A 21,167-nucleotide genomic window follows, 5' to 3' on the forward strand; every position below is an offset into this window, starting at 1 on the left:
GCAAAATTGGCCAGATGAAAAAGGAAATCCAAAAGCTCATTGAAAAAAAATACTTTCTTAAAAATTAGAATGGAACAAAAAGAAGCCAGTGACTTTATGAGAAAATCAAGAAATTATAAACAAAAGTGAAAGAATGAAAAAAATAGAAGACAATGTGAAATCTCATTGTAAAAACAACTGACCTGGAAAATAGATCCAGGAGATATAACTTAAAAATTATTGGACTATCTGAAAGCCATTATCAAAAAAAGAGCCTAGACATCATCTTTCAAGAAATTATCAAGGAAAACTACCCTGATATTCTAGAACTGGAGGGTAAAATAGAAATGGCAAGAATCCGCCGATCACTTCCAGTAAGAGATCCCCAAAGGTAAACTCCTAGGAATATTATAGCCAAATTCCAGAGTGCACAGGTCAAGGAGAAAATATTGCAAGTAACTAGAAAGAAACAATTCAAGTATTGTGGAAACACAATCAGGATAACACAAGATTTAGCAGCTTCTACACGAAGGGACTAGAAGGCTTGGAATATAATATTCCAGAGATCAAAGGATTACAAACAAGAATCACCTAGCAAAACTGAGTATAATCCTTCAGGGAGAAAATGGACATTCAATGAAATAAGGACTTTCAAGCATTCTTGATGAAAGGACCAGAGCTAAATAGAATTGACTTTCAGATACAAGACTCAAGAGAAGCATGAAAAGGTAAACAGGAAAGAGAAATCATAATGGACTTATAAATTTGAACTGTTTACATTCCTACATGGAAAGATGATATTTGTAACTCATGAGATCTTTGTCAGTATTAATGTAGTTAGAGGGAGAAATATGTGTATATATAGATAAGTAGATAGATAGAGGGCACAGGGAGAGTTGAAGATGAAGTTGTGATATTTAAAAAATAAAATTAAGGGATGAGAGAAAATTATACTGGGAAAAGGAGAAAGGGAGAGGTAGAATGGGGTAAATTATCTGCCATAAAAGAGGCAAGAAAAAACTTTTACAGTGGAGGGGAATGGGGGGAAGGTGAGAAGGAATTAATGCATCTTATTCTCATCACATTTGGCTTAAAGAGGGAATAACATACACACTCAAGTGGGTATGGAAATCTATCTTATCCTATAGGGAGGAAGGGGATAAAAGAGTTGGGGATGGTAGAACGGAGGGCAGATTTGGGAGGGGTAACCAGAAGCAAACACTTCTGAGGAGGAACAGGATCAAAAGAGAGAATAGAATAAATGGGGGGCAGGACAGAATGAAGGGAGATATACTTAGTTTTTCACAACATGGCTACTATGGAAGTGTGTTGCGTGACTACACATGTATAATCTGTATTGAGTTGCTTGGCTTCTCAATTAGGGTGGGTGGTCAGGGAGGAAGGGGGAAAATTTAGAACCCAAAGTTTTAAAAATAGGTGTTAAAAATTGTATCCACATGTAACTGAGAAATAAGATATACAGGTAATGGGGTATAGAAATCTATCCTGCCCTATAGGAAAATAGAATGGGAAGGGGATAAGAGAAGGGGGCATTGATAGAAAGGAGGGCAGATTAGGGGAAGGGGTATTCAGAATGCAAGCCATCTTAGGGTCAGGGGGAGAGGTGAGATGGGGAGAAAATTTGGAACTCAGAATCTTGTGGAAATGAAGGTTATGGGGAATACTTATAGTTGTAGCTATTAGATTCTGCTGAATCTTGAACTATATGGATATTCTTTTGATGTTGATCACTGAAAGGCATGTAATGAAACTTGCCCCTTGGTTCAGTGAAAAAAAAGGTTTATGGATAGAGCACTGGTTTGGTGATTAGAATGACTAAGTGGGACCGGTGATGTGAGTTGAGAAGAAGTTGGATTTTAATGCAATTGTAAATCAGTGCAGGTTGTGTAAAGGAGAATGGTTCTAGATAAGACTAAGATTAAGGGTTTATCTGTGGATAGGACCTTCACAGTGCAGATGTGAGAATGAGCAGCTGAATCCAAGAGTGAGTGTGAAGTCCTAGCAGTACAGATATAAGAAGCTCAGTCATTATCTGGGAGGTCTTATAAGAGAGGATTTGAGCCTTCTGTTCTAGGAGTTTGAAGAGAAGGAATGCTAGGGGAAGGTGGAGGTAGGCACTTGTAGCTCCACCCTAATACTGTGCCAGATTCTATCTATAATAGAGAGGTAGAAACTTTGGAATCTCATAGAAAATGGGCTAATAGAGATTTCTTCTAAATACGGCTTGCCCTAGGTAATGCTCAACAGGTTCTCTATAGAGCCCAGAATCTCTTAGACAATGTGAGAAGGAGCAATGAGATGCCAGACTCAATCACCTGACCTGGATGCTTAGCACCTTGACAATCTGATGCTGAAGATGTGTACGTCTTTAGATCTCTGTGGGGACTGGCAACAAACATGCTTATTTTAAATCATTTTGCCAAGATTAATTGGATGAGAGATTCATTAGTGACTTTTGAACTTGAGTCTCCAAGGGTCCTTTTATTTGTGAGCTCAATTATTCCCCATGCACCTATAGCAGATAGAACATACAAAACAAATATCCTCTGTCTTTAGTGTATAATTTGGAGAGAAACTTGTCCCACTGCCCAGATAGGTAAGACCTTCTGTCACAACAAAGGCAGGTCCTGAAGTCCCCTTCCATCAACCTTGATCTCATTTTCCTTTTCACTATGTAGGACTCATGGAAATATTTTGCATTTTAAATTTGAGAGTGGATTTTTGATTCAATAACATTTTAGAGATGAGAAGGGAGAGAATTAGGGTAATACCTTTGAGAGTTCCAGGAGATTGGAACCCAGGAGCATTCTATTCATTACCCAGCCTACCTGTGAATGTAAGATTGTACATGAAAAAAAGAATTGTCAGAAGCGCATATACACCTCTCGCTTAGACCAACCCTGCTTAGCTTTGACTTGTGCCAAGATATGCCATGGTTGCGCTTGCCACTGACACATAAGCCTGGTTAGAAAAGTAAGTATAAAAAAGTGTGTCTTGTCATTATTTTCCCTTTTGGTAACTGTGATAGAATGGGTGTGGGTACTTTGCCTTAACAAAAATCTATTTTGAAAAGTTCAACAAGTACTATGAATGTTCTGGAAAGAAATCCAATATCTGTATCTGAGATCTTCTGAATCACATGGCCAATGCTTCTATCCTTTGATGGAAGACAAGTCAGGGTTACATACATAGGTGATCTTTCTCCTTTACCATATGCTACACATTTCTTAAATTTCTTCTATCCAAGTTATTTCTTCTGAAGGAATAAGGTTCCTTACTGAAAAGGAAAGCAACCCTAAGAGAATTGACACATGAAGTGGCTATTTTTCAAATCCTGGGAGTGATAGTTACTTAAGAGGAACTTTACATCAAACAACTGACTGAAATCAGAACTCTGAGAGGAAGTGCTTACTGTTGGAGGAAGAAGGAAGGGTAATGCTTCCATGGAAGAAAGAATTGTTTGAGGTGGCACAATAGGCCCTAGGGGTCAGATGAAGAAGGTTATGAAAAGGTCAGGAAGACAAATTCAGAGACAGGTTTCTACTATGTCATAATTTTTACTCCAGAAGTCACTCTATGTGTCTATCTTTTCTATAAAACTTAAGCAAAAGAGAAATTGCTTCTCCAATGGTCATGTATCCAGGAATCCAAGATCAGTGTTCCATGACTGTGATGGTGTCTGCAGCACTGGATTCTGCACTGTGTGAACTGGGCATATATAATCTTAGCTGGGATGCACAATCCTCATTTCTCAATGGGAAATATTGTGGGAAATATTTTACAGCACCTAAGCAAAATCCATTCTTTAAAACTGGGTTCTCCTAAGGAAGCCTGGAGGAAAATTGAATGCAGATAGCAAATATTTCTGTAGTCACTGAATAGAATTAACTAGTAATTAGTGAGAAATAAATGTGACCAAATCCTGCTCAAAGCAAATTAGATTGCCTGTACTTTAACCTAAAGTCACAGGGACAGAAGGAGCAGACGGAGAAGGCTTCTGCAAAGAAGTAAAGTATCCCTGGCAAAAAAAGTGATGCTGAACTAAGGTTACTTCTCATTGTAATGCTCCACTGTGGTGGAACAAATGACCTGTTCCTGTCTGAAATGAAATTAGAATACACAATGATCAATACAAGGATCCTGAAATACAGGGGGAACCCCAGCAAGCACCTTCTCACAACATACAAGCTGCTACCTCTCGGTAGGGATAGAGAGAATTCCAGGTTTCACTCTCCAATATCCAGAGTTGCAGAAATAAACTCACCCTAACATCCTTGCACTTCAAAACTAAAGGCACAAAGATTTCCATTTTTTCTAAGGCTATTTCTGTCTCTGAACATGGCTTCTATTATTGTACATAGAAATAATTTAACAAGCTGTTGTTGTTTAGTAGTTTCAGACTCTTCATGACTTCATTTGGGGTTTTCTTGACAAAGTGATTTGCCATTTCCTTCTCTAACTCATTATACAGATGAGCAAACTGGGGCAAATAGAGGTAAGCGACTTGCCCAGGCTCACACAGCTAGTAAATGAGCCTGGATATGAACTCAGGAAGATGAATCTTCCTGACTACAGGTCTGACATGCTATCTGCTGTGCCATGGAGCTTCTCATTTATGTGCTTTTACCTTAAAAGGTAGGAAAAGGGACAGCAGGGAAGACATGGTCAATCAACCAATATTTCCTTCTCAGGTTGGTCTTCTACAGAAACAAAATAAATAGGACTTTCCAACATGCCTTCACATCCACAAACTCCAATGCCATTTCCAAATAATAATATATTTCCTTCTAAACATCAAGCTATTATTTTCAAGGGAGTATTATCAGCTATCAGTTCCATGCTGTGGATTCCTTTATTAGGTCTTATGATACTTCATTGGAGAAAGAGGTAGCTAAATAGGGAATCCAACTGCAGGATAGAGTTGAAGTCCTAGGCAGGGGAGAAGAAGGGAAAGCATTAGGAGCCAGGGGAAGGTATTACTTGCTAGTATGGAGACTGAAATGAAGCTTCCCAAAAAAAGCTAATGACAACCTTCTGTAATTTGAATTTTTCTTAAGCTACACCTTCTTGTCTTTTCCTTGAAAGGTCTCACAGATAAAAAGACCAGAGGAAATCCAGGAAATAGAGATGAATGCAGCTGAAGAGCTAAGGTAAAAAAGAAGCATGCAAAAATGGTGATTCACAATCAAAATAAAATGGCTACTAGAAATGAGACAAATGAAGTAGAATGTTAGGGCTGAGGGTCTGGGTGGAGATAATGTGGCCTCAAAGTTGTCCAGGGGCTGAGCAATTTTCTTTACTCCCAATACAAGTTGGAACAAAAGTGGCAAGAAAATCACCTGAGTTGTGGTGGTCTTGTGAATCTAATTGGGAGTGGAGAGATGCTTTCTGAGCAGAGACTCATTTAGAATGAATGGGCTTAGGGTAAATGGGTCTGTGCCTTTGGATATCCTCCTCTGGGAAGGAGGTGGGCTCTCTCCCTAGTTGTAGGTGCCTCCTCTCTAGGAAATTGTGCTTCCTCCCTGAACAATTACTGTCCTGCCACATCACCATGTGCTCCTCCAGCAACATGCTGCACAACTATCCCTCACCTTCTTGGGTCCTATTAACTTTTTTTTTTGGTGAGGCAATTGGGGTTAAGTGATTTGCCCAGGGTTTCACAGTTAGTGAGTGTTAATGTGTCAGAGGCCATATCTGAACTCAGGTCCTCCTGATTCCAGGGCCAGTGATATATCCACTGCATCACCTAGCTGCCTCCTATTAACATTTTCTCCCACTCCTAAGTTCTCTTCCCTCCCACACTCTGCACTGAGTTAATTCCCAAAGCAGTTGATTAAATCTTTTATAGGAAGATTTCCCCCTCCCTTCACACTGACACCCATGGTAAAACAGTAGTCTGCTCCACCATCACTCTTTCCAATGAGAAATTTGAACCATACACGATAATGTTTCTGCTTCCCATTATGGACCTAGAGGATTGATTTCCTCTGGGTATGTTTTTTAGTCTGAGACTGTAAGGCAGTCTCTTGTTGAAGTAATTTTTGAGAGAACATGTGGTCAGAAAGAGTAGAATGGAAGTAGGAGATCAGTGCTCCTAGGTATTAGATATGGCAGCAATGAACATGGATGGAGGATAGTGCATGGTAGGCACAATCAGGTGAGGGTAGCTTCAGGAAGAGTTTCCTAAAGGACTACAGTTGCTTTAACTACATGTCCTTAAAGAATAAAGGGATGTGGAGAGAATGGTTTCTGGGGCTGGTGAGCACTGATGCTTTGCACTAAGATTTCAACCTCAACACTTCTTATTGCCCTAAGTCTCAACCCTGATTTCTCCTTGCATCACCACCCAAACCTCACAACAATCTCAGCATTGCCTTGGTTATAATAGGTAAACAATGGACAGATAACATGTATGTGATGCTTTTTTCTGAGCTCTGTCACCTTAAGAGAAGATAGAGCCTGCTCAAAGAGAAGCCACAAGGACCTAGAGCAATGTAAAGCATATTTTTGTGGTCTGATTGTATAGAAGTCTGGTTTTATGATAGAGAAAAGAACCTAAGGTGGTGTGAAAGTGGAAAAGAAACTGGGCTTTTAGAGGAGATGCAGCAATGCACAGAAATTCCCATGGAACCATTTAGATCAGTTCAAAGGGTGTACTCTATACAAATATATAACACCAAGAAACATTTCCTCTGTTTAACTAACAGTTCACAAGGTAACAATTGAAAATTAGCAATACCATTAAAAATGTTACAGAAATTAAATAAAACAAATTAAAATTAAAATACTCATTAAAACTCTGAGGTTTTATCTCATACAACTCACATATTGGCAAAGATCAAAAACAGATGAAAATACACAAATTGGAAGGCAGCTGGAAAAACAAGCACACTAATGTACAACTGCTAGAAGTATTGGTCAAAATGATCCATAAAACAATTTGAAATTTTTTGAGAAGAGTAATGGACTTATTCATAGATTTGAGCCAGTGAGCTCACCACTGAGTATATATCCTAAGGAGGTGAAAGACAGAAAGAGGCACCACATATATTCCAAGAGATGATGGTATGTTGTGGGGTAGCAACAAAATGTATTCGAGTGTCTGACATTTGGGAAATGACTGAAAGCTTTGTGCTACATGAACGTAAGTGTATTTGACGTATGCTTTCATATATGATCACTGGGTTGATCTTGCTTAATTTTATTTTCTAGGTCACAATGAAGGAGGTGTATCTGGATATCAGGATGGTGAGAAAACTAAAGGAATCAACACAATCTTTTTAGATAATACAAATTAAAATTGATTTTGAAGGAATGAGGATGGAACCAAGGAACTCAGTAAAAAAAGGATAGATTGAGGACTTTTAAAGTCTTTACAAAAATGTATTCTCAGTAGCTGATACACAGCTAAAAGTCATTGGAGATAACACAACATTGGCATGTTTTTTTTTTTGCCAGTGACAGAAAAAAAGAGCCCAAGAGTGACTTCTGATCATTTACATGCAAATTGCATTGCTAACTTGTTTTATGATTCTATCTCTCTCTCTCTTTCTCTCTCTCTCTGTCTCTGTCTCTTACAGATCCATTGAAAGACAGAGGTCAGAAATGAGAAACCGTACAGGGATAACATTATTTATTCTCAGGGGCTTGACAGATGACCCACAGCTGAACGTTCTGCTTTTTATCTTTCTGTTTCTGACCTACATGCTGAGTGTAACTGGGGACTTGACCATTATCACCCCGACTTTGGTGGATCCCCACATTAAAACCCCCATGTATTTTTTCCTTAGGAACTTTTCCTTTTTAGAACTATCATTCACAACTCTCTGTATTCCCAGATTCTTGTACAGCATGTCAACTGGAGACTGTACAGTGACCTATAATGCATGTGTGACCCAGTTATTTTTTGGCATCCTCTTTGGGGCCTCAGAATATTTTCTCTTGGCTGTCATGTCTTATGACTGCTATGTAGCCATCTGCAAACCCCTGCACTATGCAACCATCATGAACAACAGAGTTTGTAACCAGCTGGTTCTGAGTTGTTGGCTGTCTGGGTTGATGATCATCATTCCACCGCTTGGTGTGGGTCTTGAGCTAGAATTCTGTGACTCTAATGTCATTGACCATTTTGTCTGTGATGCTTCACCAATGCTGGAGATCACATGCTCTGATACAGAGTTCATAGAAAGAATGATTTTAGCCTCTGCTGTGTTGACACTCATCATCACCTTAGCATTAGTGGTTCTATCTTATGCCCGTATTATTAGGACCATTCTGAGATTCCCCTCTGCCCAGCAAAGAAAAAAAGCCTTTTCTACTTGTTCTTCCCACATGATTGTTGTCTCCATGACTTATGGAACCTGTATCTTCATCTATATCAAACCTTCTGCTAAAGAAGGGGTAGCTTTGAATAAGGTAGTGTCATTACTTGCAACCTCAGTGGCACCAGTAATGAACCCCTTTATTTACACCCTGAGGAACAAACAAGTGATACAAGCTTTCAGAGACACATTGAAAAGGACTGTATTGATTTCAGAGCTATAAGAGATAATGGAAACTCAGGTGTAATTAGTAAAAGAAAACCTGTATAATTTTGAATTCTTTGTTATGGGTCCCATGACCCGATTTTATTCTCTTACTATTGCTACCTTACACATAGACCCAAGTTTCATAGCTCCTTTTCTCTCTTATCCAGAAATCCTCACTGATTGAGGCTTTCCCTTCCCCATTCCATCTCTATTTTTAAGGATTTCACTTGCTTTCACCCACATCATTCACCACTTCATTTCTATAAAATCCATGGAAGATTTTTTTAAAGAACAAACTATGTATAAGACACTTAGAATCAAAGAATTTTCTGGCCCCCTATTTAATAATCAATATATATTTATTAAATGCTTTCTGCATACCAGGCACTGTACTAATCACTAAGATACACATCTAAAAAAAGAAAGACAATCCCCATAAGAAGTTAAAATTAATTGGTAAGATGACACACAAAAAATATTTGAAAAGTGGGAGGGAGAAGAAAGGTACCCTTCATGAGGGCATGGTAGAGACATCAGTCAGAGAAACTTCAAAGAAGTTCAGTCAGGTGAGAAATGAGGGAATGTTTGAGCTCAGCTCTCTCCTTAAATGGAGGTTTAGAGTTAATAGCTCCCTTCTCCAAACAAATAAAGAGAATAGAGGTGAGGTAGATTACCAAGGCTGATGAAATCCTGCAGGATCATTAAGTCTTACCAATAATGAGCTTTCTGGCCCATGGTGGAGATTTCAGTCAGAGAATATTCAAAGCAGTAAAGTCAAATAAGAAATCAATTTTGCCTGATGATCCATGTTATAAAACATGGACCTTGGAAGGTAAAGTCAAAGTTTCAGAATAACACACATTTTCAAGACTGAAAATCTAGAGGGTGCCTTTAAATCAGGAATCACAAACCATTCCCTTCCACCATTTACTAACATCTGTTTTTCCCTCAGCAACAATCTATGGATTTTTCTCCCTCCATTAAAAATATCTCCTCCTTGAATTCCAGACCCACTCATTTCTAGCACCATATTTTACAGACATGTAAGAGAGAAATTATCGATCTTGTGCCCATAAAGTAAAGTTGAATACAGGCCATAGGAGAACTTTTTTAGTAACTTTCCATCAAAAAAAGACTTTTTTTTAAAATCCAACAGAACATAAAGGGAGAAAAAGCATTTTTCTGTTACAATTTACACTTTTGTTGAGTTCAATAATAAAAAAAAATTAACTAATGACCTTTATTCACATGTATTATTTCCTTTCATCAGACCTTTTGTATAATTACCAAATATTTTCAAGCCTTTAAATACTTCTTTCATTTTTCTTCCCTCTAAAACAATTACTTAAGAGAAAAGTTGACTAGGTTTCTGGCTATACATGTATGTAACATTTGGAGGCAGTAATCTAGCGTACAAACTGGGCCCATTGCTCTTGTTTTCCTATTTAAAAGGGGAAAATAATTTATTTTTATTTTTATTCTAACTCATTACATGCCTTTGTTTTGAATTAATTGTATCTTTTGCCTTACTAATAAAGGCAAACACATTGGTGGGGGCTCAGAAGCTATTATGACCTATGCTTTTGAGTGAAGGTACCCCCACTTTGTAGCACCTGGAAGTACCTCTCTTACTCACAAACTAGGGCTCAAAACTAGGCTTCATGAAGGTTAAGGGACTCTATAGATTTACATCCACTCAAAATCATAATTCCTTACTTTCCACCAATATATTTAGTTTTATTATTAAGGGGGAGAAGACAGTTCAAATAAAAATATTTAATAAGATAGCACATTGGTAAAAGTAATAATAACATATTCCTCACATAAAATTGAGACACAGATAGAAACATTATGTGTGGGAAGAGTAGATCCATATATAAAGGAACCTTTAGGAAGGAAACATATATGGCCACTGCATATACATGGAGGGATAGGGGACCCAGGCCTCTAATGCTGCAGGACTACTGTCCCTAATTAATGATACCATTATTTAATGATATTATTACTGCAGTATTCCCACTACATTTGCTCCCTGCTTGTCTTTGCTAGGTTCACAGTGTTGAAGAATTGATTTAGTACTCTGCATTTTTCTGGCTTATCTAAGACATTACACTTTCTTATTTATAATTAAAAAGGAAGAGAGATTCAAACACAGATACAAAGCCTTAGTATCATTATGGTGTTTTTCTCCCAGGTTGGACAAGAGAGCAGTTTTAATCACCCTGTCAAAACAAAAAAAAAATATGAGTGGTTCAAAGTGAAACTGGGACAGAGAGGTACAAAGGAAAGGAATTTATGAGAGCATACAATGCTGAGAGTTAGTCATATTCAGTAACCAAGTAGAAACTTTTGAGGCATTCAGAGAAAGATAAAATATTAGCATAATTGATTATAACAGATAAAAAGGTGCTTTTCCATTATTCTACCCAGAAGAAATAAGATGTTCTATGGAAAAGATATTTCCCTTAATCATTGGCCTTTATTTGAGGGGATGGAGGCCGGTGGGACATAATGTCAAGTCCTCTAGAAATACAACAGTCAGTCAGGGATAGAATCCTGATTCCACAGTAAATTTCAAATAGTTTTGCCAGACATGTTGTCTCCACCATATATATCTTTTGAATGAATGCATTTTCTCTTCCGGTTGCATTGATAATGATAAAGCCTCTTTCATTAAATGTAAAAACAATTTTAGGTGATTCTCCATGGAGTTTGTGAAAAGTGCTGGACAAAGCTCCATTGCACATGTGGTTACAGGGTTTTTCTCTGATCCTAGCTTCTGGTTCTCCTAGACTCCTTAGCTATTGGGTTATTATCTTTTTTTTTTTAATTCTTATTTATTTATTTATTTTTAATTTTTAATTAATGTATTTTGAATTATCGACAATCACTTCCATAAACTTTTGAGTTTTGAAATTTTCTCCTCCTCCCTCCGCATTCCCCTCCCCAAAAGGGCACATAATCTGATATAGGCCATACTTATATATTCCTATCAAACTTATTTTCACATTACTGATGTTGTACGTAAGAATTAGAATCAACAGGAGGAACAGAAACAACAGAAGAAAAAAATAAAAAATAATATGCTTTGATCTGCATTCAAACTCCATAGTTCTTTCGTTGGATGTGGATAGCATTTTCCATCATGAGGCCTCTGGAGATGTCTTAGATCTTTGTATTGCTAAGAAGGGTTAAGTCTGTCAATATTAGTCATCTCACAACATGGCTATTGTTGTGTACAACATTCTCCTGGTTCTGCTCATTTCACTCAGCATTAGACCGTACAAGTCTTTACAGGTTTTTTCTGAAGTCAGCCTGTTCATCATTTCTTATAGCACAATGGAATACAATAGTATTCCATTACATCCATATACCACAACTTGTTTATCCATTTCCCAATTGAAGGGCATCCTCTCAATTTCCAATTCTTTGCCACCACAAAAAGAGCTGCTATAACTATTTTTGTACATGTAAGTCCTTTTCCCATTTCTATGATCTCTCTGGGATACAGCCCTAGAAGTGCTATTTCTTGGTCAAAAGGTATGCAAATTTTTATAGCACTTTGAGTATAGTTCCAAATTGCTCTCCAAAATGGTTGGATCATTTCACAACTCAACCAACAATTCATTAGTGTTCCAATTTTCCCACATCTTCTACAACATTTATCTTTTTACTGTTTTCTCATGTTAGCCAATCTGATAGGTATGATGTGGTACCTCAGAGTTGTTTTGATTTGCATTTCTCTAATCGATAAGTGATTTAGAGCATTGTTTTCATATGATTATAGATGGCTTTAATTTCTTCATCTGAGAATTGCCTGTTCATATCCCTTGATCATTTATCAAATGGGGAATGACTTGTATTCTTATACATTTGACTTAATTCTCTGTATTGTAGAAATGAGACCCTTATCAGAGAGACTGGTTGTAAAAATTCTTTCCCAATTTTCTACTTTCCTTCTAATCTTGGTTGCATTGGCTTTGTTTGTGCAAAAACTTTTCAATTTAATGTAATCAAAGTTATTCATTTTGTTTTTCATAATGTTCTCTATCTCCTATTTGGTCATGAATTCTTCTATTCTCCATAAATCTGACAGGTAAACTATTCCTTGCTCTCCCAGTTTGCTTATAGTATCAGCCTTTATATCTAAATCATGAATCCATTTTGACATTATTTTGGTATATGGTGTGAGATTTTGATCTATGCCTAGTTTCTACCATACTCTTTTCCAGTTTTCCCAGCAGTTTTGTCAAATAGTGAGTTCTTATCCCAGAAGCTGGCGTATTTGGGTTTATCGAATGATTGATTACTGTAGTCATTGACTACTGTGTCTTGCATACTTAACCTATTGCACTGACCCACCACTCTATTTCTTAGCGAGTACCAAGCAGTTTTTTTTAATTTTTAAGCAATTGGGATTAAGTGACTTGCCCTGGGTCACACAGCTAGTTAATGTCAAGTGTTTGGTCTGAGGCCAGATTTAAACTCAGGTCCTTCTGACTTCAGGGCCAGTGCTCTATCCACTGCACCACCTAGCTGCCCTCAAGTACCAAGCAGTTTTAATGATTACTGCTTTATAATACAATTAAAGATTTTAAATGGCTAGGCCATCTTCCCCTGCATTTCTTTTCATCAGTTCTCTTGATATTCTGGACCTTTTGTTATTCCAAATGAATCTTGTTATTAATTTTTCTAACTCTATAAAATAATTTTTGGTAGTTTGATTGGTATGGCACTGAATAAGTAAATTAGCTTTGGTAGAATTGTCATTTTTATTATATTAGCTTGGCCTACCCATGAGCAACTAATGTTTTTCCAATTATTTAGATCTGATTTTATTTGTGTGAAAAGTGTTTTGTAACTGTGTTCATATAGTTCCTGGGTTTGTTTTGGGAGGTAGACTCCTAAATATTTTATAATGTCTACAGTAAGTTTAAATGAAATATCTCTTTCTGTCTCTTGCTGTTGGGCTTTGTTGGTAATATATAGAATTACTGATGATTTATGTGGGTTTATTTTATAACCTGCGACTTTGCTAAAGTTATTTATTATTTCAAGTAGTTTTTTACTTGCTTCTCTAGGATTCTCCAAGTATATCATCATATCATCTGCAAAGAGTGATAGCTTTGTTTCTTCTTTGCCTCTTCTAATATCTTAAATTTCTTTTTCTTCCCTTATTGCTAAAGATAACGTTTCCAGTATGATATTTAACAACAGCGGTGATAATGGACATCCTTGTTTTACCCCTGATCTTATTGGAAATGGTTCTAGCTTGTCCCCATTACATATGATGCTTGGTTATCATCTTCTTTAAGGGAAGGTTGAGCTATAACATGTTCTTTTAGTCCACAGGTTGATTTGAATTCATGGTGTTCTCTGGTTTTCCCTAGCTCTTTACAATTTTTTGTTGTTCAGTTATTTGTCATGTCTGACTTTTCATGTATCCATTTGGAGTTTTCTTGGCAAAGACAATAAAGTGGTTTGCCATTTCCTTCTCCAGTTAATTTTGCAAATAAGGAAACTATAGTAAACAAGGTTAAGTGACTTGCCCAGGGTCACATAGCAAACAAGAGCTTGAGGCTGGTTTAGAACTCAGGAAAATGACTCTTCCTGATTCCAGTCACAGCACTCTATCCACTGCACTGACTAGCTGCCCTCCTAGCAATCTTTACAACTCTAAGCCATGGATCAGAAAAAGTCTTTCTTAGATGGGGGAAAAACATTTCCAGCTTTTCACTTTCTCTTATTTCTTGTTTTTTGCTTTCTCTTCTTTTTACTAAGTGATAAGATAGCTTTAATTTCACCCCACCAAAAATGCAGAAGAGGCAAAGGGATCAGGGGAGGTTACAAACAGATACTGAAAGACACAAATAGTCCATTAGTCCTCTGAGAAGGGAACTGAATTTGACACTTTGGTGGATCTCTAGACTTTCCACAGGGTCCTTACACAATCCCACCTAAACTCATCCTATAACCCTGTAATTCTAGATTCCTCTTATAAGGCAAATATATTTTGGGGTTGGCTGCACAAGTATTCACTTTCCTTGGAGACCTGTCCTGTCTATATAATCCATTGTCTTTGCTTGTCAAGTAAGGAATTTCTCAAGAACTAAGTAGGTGATCCTCTTTCTCCAAAGAGCAGAATGTATCAGGAAATCCACCTCTCCATGGCCATGAATTACCCTTTTGGACCAAGAGAGCAATGTTTGTCTGCCTCTTTCATGTCCTTCCACAGGAAATCTCTCAGTGCCCTGATTGTTGCCATCTCTTAGTCTGGATTTATGTATTCTCAGGCTGCATATAAACACAATACAATAATTATATGCCTCTGCCTCAAGGCAACTCTTTCCAGGTAGTGGGATGAGAGATTATTCCTGTATGGGTGTGTCCCAGGGGTGGGAAACCTGTGGCCTTGAGAGCACATATGGCCCTCTAGGTCCTCAAGTGTAGCCCTTTGATTGAATCCAAACTATACAGAACAAATCCCCTTAATAAAAAGATTTGTTTTGTAAAACTTGGACTCAGTCTAAAGGCTTCATCAAAGGACTTAGAAGGCCACGTGTTGCTTCGAGGCTGCAGGTTTCCCACTCCTGGTGTATCCCCTTTAGAATACAGGGCTGCTATGCTGCACATTGCTCTGATTCCTGAACAACACAAGGCAAAGGAGAATTATAACAATAAGAATAACTATTGAGCCTCCAGAGGGAGAGTGAAGAGTAGGAAACACATCCTATACTTGTTCACTATGGCACCTCTCTTAGTTCTGAACTCAGGGATACATGGCCAGTTTCAGACTTGGGGGTAGCCAGGGCCCAAAATGTAGGGTCACATTCTCTGACTTTTTTCTTCCTCATACTAGGTCCTGGGGGAAAATAACTTAAAGGTTAGGTTTGGCTCTTATGTACAATCTCCAAAAATAAGGCAAACGGAAAGACAGTATACTATGAGTGTGTATAGTATTAGACACACACACACACACACACACACACACACACACATAAAATAGGACAGCTATTTATTTACTTTATATAAAAGATTCACAAGCATCAGTGATGCAAAAAACCACTTAAACATGAAACAGTGACTCCTAGTATACTAGTATACACTCCTGGCAGACTGAGTCTTAAAATGTGAGAACATAAAGCATTTTGCAGGACTATTGAATTGGAATGTCACCTTTCACCTTTACTTTGGATCTGTGCAATCCAAACAATTACCACTCAGTCTTTCTTTTTTTCTTTCTTTTTTTTTTTGGAAGCCTGGTTTCCAGCCTGATTGCAAGCCTAAGTTGATTTCATCTTCTTGAGTCTTGTCCAATAAGCACTGTAGTAGTTGCTGGGGCTCTTACCAAAGTGAAGCCAACACCAGCTGAGGACTGAAAGCTAGAAGGTGGAGCCATTCCCTTTAAGATCCTTGAGAAGGGCCACACCCACTGACCCAGTGACCAATCACCTTGATCCAGGCACCTCTTGCCAAGACCACCAGACCAAGGTTCCAATAAGAGGATTGTTTGCTAATCTCACAGGGATCTAGTCCTTCATCAGTGAGCCAGCAAACATGGCTCATTGGAAGCAGTCAAAGCAGCTCAATGAATGCTCCATGGCATAAATTCCAATTCAGTACTGAAGCAGTAAAATATGAACTCATGGTTCCTATTGACACTTGCTCCTTTAAGTGCTTCTCTGAGCTCAGGTTGGAGCTCTCAGCCAAAAGATACACTGGTTGTAGGCATCTACAGCCCCTCCATCCTCAGAGACATCAAACCACAGGTTAAAGGGTAAGTGTGGTTCTCACCCAAACATCCCAAGGTCATGTTTCTTCTTAACGCGAACTCTGTGATTTTCCTTACCTAGAATATCCCAACTCCCAATTCGGCGACTTTGCACTGGGATTCCCCCAAGCCTGGAACACAGTGTCCCCCCCCACTTCCTTCTGTTATCTCTTGTAGATGCTGCTCAAATCCCACCTTCGGCCGGAAGCCTTTTTTTGCTCCTGTCTCAACTCCTTACCCAAGTGACTTCTTTCTGAGATTGCCTTCCATCTACTCTGCGTATATCTTATATGTACGGTTATTTACATGTTGCCTCCTCTATTAAAATGTCTTTTAGGACAGGAAAAATATTTTTATCCTCCTTAGTAACCCAGTCTTTAGCCCAGTGTCTGTCATATACTAAGCATTTAATAAATGCTAATTCAGGAAGAGCCGAAGCTGCCGTCGCCGCCAGCAGAACTTTCTCCACCGCCGCCCCCGCTCTAGCTTCCCGCTCTTGTCCTCTCCTCTGGTAGAGCAGCCGCCCCGCTGCCCAACAACAACCACAGCAGCCGCTGGCTCCGCGCGGCGGCCTCAGCAGGTCCCGGGTGGAGCTCCAGATGAACTGCATCGATGGGAAAGGAAATGGAAAAAATGGGGGTCTGGAGCACGTGCCGTGCTCGTCCTCCATCCACAACGGAGACATGACCAAGATTCTCCTGGACGCCCAGCATGTGACAGCCTTTCCCCACAAGAAGATGGTCAGATAATGTTTGATGTGGACATGTACACCAGCAGGGACCATAGCTCTCAATCTGAAGAAGTTGCAGAAGGAGAAAAAGAAGTAGAAGCTTTGCAGAAAAGTATGGCCTGGGTATCAGACTGGTCCGGTCGGCCTGAGAATATCCCCCCATCCCCAGGAATTCCACTTCCAGCACCCTAAACGTTCCGTTTCTTTAAGTATGAGGAAAAGTGGCGCCATGAAGAAAGGGGACCATGAAGAAAGTGTTCATTCCATCTCTCATGTTTTGGCTTTGGAACTAGGGATCTATATTGGAAAAAGACTTAGTTCCCTATCTGCTAGCACCTACTGAGGGAGAGGAGATCCCTGTGAAGTGCTATCCTTGTCACATTAGTGTATTTGAACTTGAGACCATTCTAAGCACGCCCCAGTCTTCCACCCTGTTTTTACATATCCACCTTCCAGCTTCTCTTGGGATTCAGCATTTTATTCAAACTCTTGAGAAGCATTTTCATGGCCTCATTCCCTCTTTGGTCTGTAAGACCCTCAGAGTTTCCGCACAGAGTTTACTATTATCTAGAAACTGGCAAAGTCTTCCTTTCAAGGCAGATGCCACCAGCAAGTGAGTTTTTTTCCCCATAGCCCTGTTTGTTGCCTCCTTCTCAATCCCACCTAAGTTAGAGCTGCAGCATCCCCCCAGAAATATCGGACCATCACTCTTTTATAAAAGAAAGCAGGTTAGCAAGCATCCTATCAAATCTTGATTTTTCAAGACAAAGGCAAGCTCTCATAAGCTCACAATTTATACTTATAACAAAAACAAGAAAAAGAAAGACAAAAAAATAGTCTGTGGCAATAAAAAATGTATTTAAAACCAGCTTTTGGGCCATTTTCTCTCCAAGACTCCTGGTGTTGACTGGACTGTTGGAAATTTGCAGGGGGCTGGCTGCACAAATAAATGATGGAGACTAAGGAGGGTAAGCCCTAAATTACCATGACTAGTGTGTTATCAGAATGTTGGCTTTTCCATGATGCAGAACCCTTACTTCTGATAGACCGGGTCTCAGGCCAGGATGAGTGAAGAAAGATGACATTTGGGACTCTGGAGTTTTTCCTACTATGTGTGAAGTTGTTTTCATTTTTCACCTCTTTCCTTAAAGGATTGTTTTCCCTTCCCCTCCCCTCTAAAATGAAGCTGTTGAAGGAGTTCTAGTATGTTTGGTGCATTTACAGGCTTCTTGTTATTGGAAATTTCATTTCTTCTGGAGTCCTTTAAAGACACCCTTGGGCCCCCAGAGCTATTCCAAGCACTTGGGGCTGTTCAGTGAAACAGTCCTGGGGTTGGGGAGCAGTTGACCAAGTCCTGTAATGATGTCCTTTTTGGTGTTCTTCCAAAGCTCCCCCTTGTTACTGTTTACTGTACAATCTTCCCCAGGCAACTCAAGGGACCCTCAAGCAGGATCCCCCCAAGGCATCCTGCTCTAGGTTATACTGAACCCTTCATTTGGGGAACACAGCCTCTCCTTCAGTGACACTTTCCTTCTTCAAAATGTGAAGCTTTAGTACCAAATTGTTAAGGAGTTCCAGTGTCCTCAAGTAGATTTTATTGGATTTCAGAACATGTAACATGACTCTGAAGGATACTACTATATATTTGATCTATACATAATTACTGTTTATGATATAGATTTTAATATTGGCTCTTTAGAGAACCACCATTACTTTGAAAAATATCGATTTGCTCATTTAATTAGTGCATTAGGTTGATGTGAGTAAAATACTATGACAGTCAGTTTGGCCACTTTGCAGAAACTGTTCCATTAAACTGTTTCTGCTGCATCACATTTTATAAAGTGAATGTGTTATGGCAGAAATGAACAGACAGTCAAAATGTAGAATTTAATTCTTAACTGACTTGTTTGTATTAGTAAAACTGGCCTTGACAAATAACTCCTTGATTATACTTAAATTTGTTTTCTACCATTTGAGACAACATCGTAAGGAATGAGCCAGGGCCCAAATAAAAGCAACAATGAATTCTTTTTAGATGTGTTTGTTATTTCTCTTCTCCATCTGAATTCTGAATGTGGTAACATTTGATTTGCCTTCTATAATCTATTTATTTCAAGTATATATCTTGAATTTCCTTTGGAGATGATTGAGAAGTCTGGTGTGGCTGTTCACTGAGATAGTGTTGAATGCATGGTTTAAAAAGTCTACAAATGGAAAAGGCTAGTTTACTCCTCAGGACTAATTAATGGCACCTTGTTTTGTAATAAAATTGGCATAGTTCTGGATGCAGGGAGGTTATTTCTGCTTGAAACTGGGCATATCTTCTTAAGAGAAATAAATGCATTACCCTTTTATAGATTAAACAGTTGGTTTTTATCTGTAGTGTGTTTAAAACTTGACTATCTTTACAGCTTTTTGACCATTGAAAATAAATCCATCTCTGTTCTATTACTTCTCAAGTAGCTATGAAATCAGCTGCTTTTAGAATCTTATTGAAATAGAAATGGCTAGAACTTGTTATCATAAGATGATACAAGGCAGTATTTATTGATAACCCTGCTAGAGGTTTGGGGTGGAAGTCTTGGTCTCCCAAACTTTGAATGAACAAAAACAGATCAATGTGTAATCTGAAAAGGATTTCAGCTATCAATAGTTGAAGTTCTGTAAAAGTCTATGTTGTTTTAAAAGCTTTATGCTTGTTTATAGTTTTGAAAATAAGTGCAGGCTTCATTTTTCTTATGTTTCAGGAAAAGTGGCTTTAATTATTTGTAGATAGGATCAATGGCAAAAATGCATAGATTCACACAGTGAAAAATGGAGCAAGTTAGCTCGCTGTAGCAAGGGATTGACTATAAATTGAAGACCACCATTCAGATTCTTTTAACGAATTGAACCATTTGATGAAATTATTGGAATTAACTGAACCAAAGTGATTCTGTGTTCTTCATCAACTTAGTTACTAGCACTTTATAACATTATATACAGTTTGCAATATGTGTATTAGCTGTAGTGATAAATATTTTGTGCCATTAAAGCTCTCACAGAACTGCAAAAAAAAATGCTAGTTCATGAATTCACTTCCTAACACATTAATAAAGCGATACATTGCATAATATATAAATATGTATTTGGGTATATATATGTGTATATATGTATCTATGCATATGTGTGTGTATACACACACAGACAGTGACGGAGAGCATACTCAAGTTTTTAAACTGATGGGGAGGGGGCAGAATCAAATAATTTTGGAAATCTCTATCTTAAACAAAGTGGGAAGGAGCAATGAGATGTCAATCTTCCTGCTTCACCTGATTCCCTGCTGTGTACCAAGCCTGTGTCTGATGCTGTTGCTACTTTTCCATTCCCTGTGGGTACTGGCCCCACAGGTGCATATTTTATGTCTTTTGCCAAAATTGGTTACAACAGAGATTAATTAGTAATGTTGGAATTTGGATTCCCCAAGGTTCCTTTAGTTTGTAAACTCAATTGGTCCCCATGTTCCTGCAGCACATTAGACAGATGAAACAAACATCCTCTGTTAATAGTGTACAGTTTGGAGAGAAACCCGTCTCCCTGCTCAGACATTTAAGATCAGAAGGTCTGAAGAAGGGCAGGACCTAAGAGGCCATTCTCTTTCCAATGGTTCTATCTTTCAGCAACATAGAGCACATCAAAGTATTTTCTGCATTTAAAGCAGTCCAGGATCTCTGACGCAGCATCATTTTAGAACGGATGATGAGAAAGAAAGGACTGGTATATTCCAGAATATGGGAACCTAGGAGAACTCCATTCTGTCTGTTAGGGTGAGGTCATGGGTTTGTGAGATAATGTGGCCGGAAGTAGATATATGTTTTTCCACTAATTCATCGCTGCTCAGTTTGAGGCATTCCAGAGATTTTTGAGCAAAAACTATTCACTGAAACCTGAACAATGGGCAGGAAAGTAAGTAATATAATGGCTTGTCACATCACTACTCCCTTCTCTTCTATTTTTTTTAAGCTGCAGAGATAGGATAGATGTGGCTGATTCCCTATACAGGAATATAGAAATCAGATCTATTAAAAGAAAGAAAGGAAGAAGGAAAGAGAAAGAAAGAAAGAAAGAAAGAAAGAAAGAAAGAAAGAAAGAAAGA

At 38.4% G+C, this 21,167-nt stretch overlaps 1 protein-coding gene and 1 pseudogene across 1 annotated transcript; both read left to right on the plus strand.

Moving 5' to 3' along the window:
* The first annotated feature begins 7,605 nt into the window (after nt 1-7,605).
* Nucleotides 7,606-8,544, plus strand: LOC114040090 (olfactory receptor 6C2-like). Its single transcript, XM_027858082.1, has one exon. The coding sequence runs from the start codon at nt 7,606-7,608 to the stop codon at nt 8,542-8,544; it is 939 nt and encodes a 312-aa protein (XP_027713883.1).
* Nucleotides 8,545-9,049: 505 nt separating this feature from the next.
* LOC114040112 lies at nt 9,050-17,372 on the plus strand (annotated as a pseudogene).
* Nucleotides 17,373-21,167: the final 3,795 nt, after the last annotated feature.

The sequence above is a fragment of the Vombatus ursinus genome, unplaced genomic scaffold (genome assembly GCF_900497805.2).
Source record: "Vombatus ursinus unplaced genomic scaffold, bare-nosed wombat genome assembly UNPS02012709.1, whole genome shotgun sequence".
Taxonomy (NCBI): domain Eukaryota; kingdom Metazoa; phylum Chordata; class Mammalia; order Diprotodontia; family Vombatidae; genus Vombatus; species Vombatus ursinus.

Coding starts and splice junctions, on each gene's coding strand:
- LOC114040090 (XM_027858082.1), top strand. CDS start 7,606: ATGAGAAACCGTACAGGGATAACATTATTTATTCTCAGGGGCTTGACA.